This window comes from Camponotus vicinus, unplaced genomic scaffold (assembly GCF_025532165.1).
Source record: "Camponotus vicinus isolate PSW18456_S1 unplaced genomic scaffold, iyCamVici1.0 SCAF_1, whole genome shotgun sequence".
NCBI lineage: Eukaryota > Metazoa > Arthropoda > Insecta > Hymenoptera > Formicidae > Camponotus > Camponotus vicinus.
This window is the reverse complement of record NW_028141945.1, coordinates 28721221-28727573: the sequence shown is the minus strand read 5'-3', so window position 1 is coordinate 28727573 and position 6353 is coordinate 28721221. Positions and strand designations below refer to the sequence as shown.

The window sequence follows — 6353 nt, the reverse complement described above, 5'->3', positions numbered from 1 at the left end:
AATGGTCAATTTTACGTTTCTTGCAAATATTAAAAAAAACTATTAATTTTAGAAGGGGAGCAATTGTAGATTCGGACGGAGCAATTAAGGAGCAATCGTTTGAGCTATAGTTTATTAAAAAATATGCACTTCCAGCGCTAAGTTATTTCCGGTGACACAGCGTCCTTCTCGCTAAGTTCCTCCCCGGAGGGACGACGAGATCGCGTGGCCGCATCTTGCCGCCATATTTGTTTGAGGGGTTGGGATTGTGAAACACCCCAACAGGACAAGGACCTCTCTTTATAAAATGGAGAGAGGTCTTGCGTGCGGGGGGGGACCGCGGACGAATGCGCAAGCGATCCCGTGGCCCCCCAATCGCGCGCGATAGCGGCCACCATGGGGTTTTAGGGGGAGGTTTAACTCTAGGAGTCCCGCATAACCCCCGCCAATTTCTCCAAGGCGAGGGTATGCATAAATGTATTTCCCCATGTATAAAAAAAAAGGGCGGAAGAGAGCCAGTCAGATCCGCGCGCCACGAAGCAAAAATTTCCTTCTCCGCGAAATTCAAACTCCTATTATTCCCTCACTTTTAGATTTCGTGGGCGATCTCGAAATCTAGCCTTTCCACGTGCTCTTCAATGTTTTTCTTAGTATTGCCTTAGTAAGAATATTTGCATCATTTTCAAAATGCTCGGCACATAATTACCCACACAGCACGAATGGCTATTTGCCGACTGATAGTCGACATTATTTAGTCAACTTGAAGTCGTCTTTTTAAGTCGACGTTTAGTTAACTATTTTTAGTACAGTTTATTGTCGACTTTAACTATCGACTATGAATCGACTTAAGATCGACCATTTTCAGAAAATTAAAAGTCGCCTTTCGGCAAAACGAAAAGTCGATTAAATTAGACATTTTTAATTAAATTAAGCATTTTCAAAGACTTGATTGATTTAATTTCATTATTCTTTAATTGATTATATGTAACAATAGAAATATTCATATACTTCCACGAGCTTTACGCCTCGCCGCTAGGTGGCGAAAAGGAAAACGCCTAACCCGAAAGTGGAATTCATTTAAATAGTAATATAAGGCCGCAGCACAGGTTCCATGAATCACGGCTTATCGATCAAACAGCGCGGACTATTATAGCCGCATCTCCTCTAGCTTCTTTTGCAAGGAGCTCCAGAGCTTCATATAAATAACCACAGACGGTTAATTATTTTTTAATTCGATCATATATGTATCTATATACAGAACATTAAATGAATATCCATCCAAAAATAAATATCAATATATACGTAATAAAAAATATATCTTTATATGATAAATATCCACTGAATGTTGTACAGATATTTACAGGATATTTACATATTTTGTAGATATTTATAAAACCTCAAATTGCGGACATTTGGATATCTACAGCATCTATAATAGCTATTTTTCATATATTCGTGGATATCTTTAAGCCTATGAAGAATATCTAGTGCATATCTAATACCAATTATTTTCCGTATGGGAATTAAATCGATCAAGTTTTTAAGAAATGACATTAAAATAAAAATTTTAGTTAACGAACATGACATTAAATTGACTGAAAATTGACTTATAATCGCCATAAAGTTGACTTCTAAGTCGACTTATTAGCTGACTGACAGTCAGCTGACTACAGTCGAGTCATTTGTCGGCTATTAGTCGACTTTAAGTTGTCATTCAGTCTTTGAAGTCGACTTTAGACTTTTTCTGCCGACTGACAGTCAACTAATAGTCGACTTGGTGCTGTTTGGAATCCTTGGAGCGCAGAGGCCGCACATGATATTTTCATAACACTTACCGCTGGGTGCTAGGATAGTCATCCTTGAATTGCAGAGTTCGCGTGATATTTTTTATAACACAAGCCGGTGAGCACTGGGACTGTCACCCTTGGATAGTAGAATTCGTACTGTTGATATTTTTATAAAATAAGCCGGTGGATGTTGGGACTATCATTCTTAGATGGCAGAGTCCGCACTGGCGACGTTTTTATAAAATAAGACGGTGGGTGTTAGGACTGTAATTCTTGGAAGACAGAGACTGCATCGGTAATGTTTTCATGAAACAAGTCGATGGGTGCTGGGACTGTCATCTTTGGATCATACAATCCGCACTGATGATGTTTTCATAAATATTTTATAATTTTATAAATTTTTATAAATACAAGAAATGAAAAGAATTAAAGTTAATAACTATTTATTTGGTTCACACAAATAAAAAACATGTTATTAATATTAATATAATTTTATTATACAAGGTGTATCGTAACATGTGGGACCCACTTCAGGGATGGATAGGGGGCACACCAACAATGAAAAAAGTTCATATTAACATGTGTCCTATTTGATCTTGTTACAAAGTTACAGGCCGTTTAATATTTAAATAACTGGCAAATCAGGGTATTTCGCAATATTTCCACGGAAATGGATAGGTCGTGGAAGACCTACTGCCTGGCCTGCTCGTTCCCCAGATTTAAATCCATTAGATTTTTATCTATGGGGCCACTTGAAGGCAATTGTGTATTCTGCACCCATTGCCAGTGTTGAAGTTCTACGTACACGTATACAAGAAGCTTGCCAACAGATCCGACATACACCTGGAATATTTGAAAGAGTGCGACAGTATTTGATACGGCGACTGCATGCTTGCATTCAGAGCGGAGGTAGCCATTTCGAGCACCTTATATGAATGTAACCGGTTGTCGGTTATTTAAATATTAAACGTCCTGTAACAAGGTCAAATAGGACACATATTAATATGAACTTTTTTCATTGTTGGTGTGCCCCCTATCCATCCCTGAAGTGGGTCCGAAATGTTACGATACACCCTGTATACATATACGAGGTGTGTTCAAAAAATAAGGTGACTTTGTAATTTTCTCAAAAAATATTTATTTATTCATCAATATTTATTTTGTCCTCTTCAAAGTAATCCCCCTCAGATATAATACATTTGTGCCAGCGCTTTTTCCAGTCTTCAAAGCACTTCTGAAATGCACTTTTTGGTATGTCCTTGAGTTCTTTCAGCGATGCGGTCTTTATTTCCTCAATCGTGGCAAACCTCCGTCCTTTCATGGGTCGTTTGAGTTTTGGGAACAGAAAGAAGTCGCAGGGGGCCAAGTCCGGTGAATATGGTGGTTGAGGCATGATTATGGTGTTGGTTTTGGCCAAAAAACTACTAACAAGCAACGATGTGTGAGCAGGTGCATTATCGTGATGCAAAAGCCACGAATTGTCTTTCTACAAATTAGGGCGTTTTTTTCGTATTGCATCACGCAAACGGCGCATAACTTCAAGGTAATACTCCTTATTAACCGTACGACCTTGTGATAAGAACTCGTGATGCACTACGCCGTTGTAATCGAAGAAAACGGTGAGCAAAACTTTCACATTTGACCGAACTTGGCGTGCTTTTTTCGGTCTTGGCTCGTCTGACTGCTTCCATTGGGATGATTGGGCTTTGGTTTCGACGTCATAACCATACACCCATGTTTCGTCACCAGTTATGACCCTTTTGAGCAAGTCTGGATCGTCATTGACGTCATTAAGCATCTCCTGAGAGATGGACATGCGACGACTTTTTTGGTCAAAATTCAGCAGTTTTGGAACAAACTTTGCTGACACACGTTTCATGCCCAAAATATCGGAAAAAATTTCATGGCATGAGCCAACTGATATGCCAACATCTTCAGCAACTTCTCTGATAGTGATTCGACGATTATTCAGAACCATTTCCTTTACTTCTTTAACATTTGCATCTGTTGTTGACGTGCTGGGGCGTCCAGGGCGAGCTTCATCTTCAACATTTTCTCGGCCTTCTTGGAAGAGTTTGTACCACTTATAAACATTTTTTTTACTTAGAGTACACTCACCATATGCCACTGTCAACATTTCAAGCGTTTCGGAGCACTTAATTCCATTTTTTACACAGAATTTGATGCAAATCCTTTGATCCATTTTTTCGACAGCAACAGATCGCCGAACACGCAAAACAGTTCTAACCTTTATGTCTCTCACATACAAACAAAAAATGCTATATAGCTGAAACTGTGAACATATGTTCGGGACGAGTGTACCAACATAAGAAAAAAAAAAATTAAAAATCGAACGTACCTAACCCGCGAAATTTGAAAAGTCACCTTATTTTTTGAACACACCTCGTATATATACTGGATGTTAAAAAAGTCTGGACACGGTCGAATATCTCGATAAGAAAGAGTTTTACTAGAAAGTGTTTTAGACAAAAGTTGTATGGCTTCGAGGGGGACATAACATGGTACCATTGGTTTGACCTTGAAGAATTATTTGAAGGTCACATGAAGGTCACCTTCAATTTCTTAAATGGAACCTACTCTTTCTCATTACATATTCTTGTAGCTTATCTCGAGAACTTTCCAAAACACTAAACAAAATATTTCTTCATTGAGTACTTGTTAAGTTATAAGGCTTGAAATCATTTCTTAATTTTACATAAACCGTAAAATATCTTGTAAAATATTCATTTTTCGATTATCTTACCTTAATACTTTTATGTACAAAATAATGAGAGGAATCAATTGGTGTAAAGAAAACACATAGTTGTTTTGAAGAAAAAATATGGAATTGTTAATTGCAAATTACACTGGGCATTTAGCCCAGACTTATTATACACAGTTCATGAATAGAAAACAAAGAAATTCAGAAGATTTAGCTTCATTGAGTGCGGATTTGGAAAGACTTTCGCGCCTAGCTTATCCCGAATGCTCTCATGAAGTGAGAGATAAAATTGCTTGCGCGCAGTTTATAGCCGCGCTGTCAGACGGATTTCTTAAAAGAACTTTGCAATTAGAAAATATCACTTCTTTAAAAGTCGCTGTAGAAAGAGCGATGGCTGTTAAAGTTATCCAGGAGAATAGTTTTTCGAAAAGTAAATTTGCTCAAAATGATAATAAATATAATAAATTTAACAAATTTAACAAATTTAACAAACAAAAGAATAAGGAAAATATTAAAAAAGAAGATGAAGGAAATGGAAAGAAATTTGCTAATGGTAAAAGCAATAAATTTCAAAAGAATAAATTTAGTCAACAAAAGAAAGAATGTTGGCAGTGCGGCGCGGAGGGGCACTTTCGTTCGGAATGTCCGTCTTTGGCGGAAAACAAGGGCTAGTCGAGCTTCGTGGGGCAGGTTCGACTATTATGGCCGAAGCCCCAGGAATTGTTAATCAATGAATTTTTAGAATAAGTAGAATTAAGAAGAGTTTCTTTTGTTACAAGGGTATTATTGACGGGAAAACTTGTTTGTTTAAAATTGATACGGGCTCCGATGTTTCGGTTGTGAATGAGAGATTGATTGGAGGGTCAAAGTCTCGTTTCGAAATAGAAAATTGTTTTCTTAGATATCCGACTGGAGAGACCATTTCAGTCAAATATAGAGTCAATGTCGAGATCGGGTTAGGGAATTATCTTTTGGAAATTCCAATGTTAGTTGCAGATATTTCCGATGATTGTATATTAGGGACTGATTTTCTTGAGAGAGTGAAATTAGACAAGATCTTCGAGTCAGAATTTGGAAAACCTGAAAAGGAAAGTGGAAATGAATTTTCTTGTTCCCGAACTTTAGAAGAAAAGGTACCTTATTTCTTACAAATGTTTTTCGAAGAAAATTCTAAAAATCTTTCTTCTTCTCAGAGAGATATTTTTGCTGATTTTCTAATAGAATTTCAGGATGTTTTCTCAGAAAATTTAGTTGCAAGAAATTGTGAAGTTTTGAAGCATTCCATCAACATAAAAGATTCCAAACCAATTAAACAAGCTTTTCGAAGAATCCCGTTACACCTTAGAGAAGAGGTTGAGCACATTATTCAGGAGATGAAGCAACGAGGTGTGATCGAGGAGTCTCAAAGCCTTTGGGTTTCCCCTGTAGTTTTGGTGAAGAAGAAGGATGGTTCGCTTAGATTCTGTGTGGATTATAGGAAACTGAATGCAGTCACGGTAAAGGATTCATATCCGTTGCCTCGAATTGAAGATATTCTAGATCAGTTATCAGGGAATTCCTGGTTTTCCACTTTGGACTTAAAGAGTGGGTATTCGCAGGTGAAGGTAAGCTCCGAAGACAAGGAAAAGACGGCATTTTCCGTAGGTAATGGATTGTGGCAATTTAAAGTCATGCCATTTGGCCTTTGCAATGCTCCGGCGACTTTTGAACGGTTAATGGAGAAGGTTTTACAAGATATTCTATCAAAAGTTTGTTTGGTATATCTTGACGATGTCATTGTTTTCAGCAAGACATTTGAAGAAATGGCCAATCTTAGGAAGGTTTTTCTTCGTTTGCGTACAGCAAACTTGAAAATTAATCCCCAA

The 6353-nt window shown here is 37.6% G+C and overlaps 1 protein-coding gene across 1 annotated transcript; it reads right to left on the bottom strand.

Annotated features, from left to right (window-relative positions):
- Positions 1-2934: 2934 nt before the first annotated feature.
- Positions 2935-4125, bottom strand: LOC145974101 (protein GVQW3-like). The gene has a single exon (XM_083103891.1). The coding sequence runs from the start codon at positions 3967-3969 to the stop codon at positions 3253-3255; it is 717 nt and encodes a 238-aa protein (XP_082960017.1). The 5' UTR covers positions 3970-4125; the 3' UTR covers positions 2935-3252.
- Between the last annotated feature and the right edge of the window lie 2228 nt (positions 4126-6353).

Coding starts and splice junctions, on each gene's coding strand:
- LOC145974101 (XM_083103891.1), bottom strand. CDS start 3,969: ATGGATCAAAGGATTTGCATCAAATTCTGTGTAAAAAATGGAATTAAG.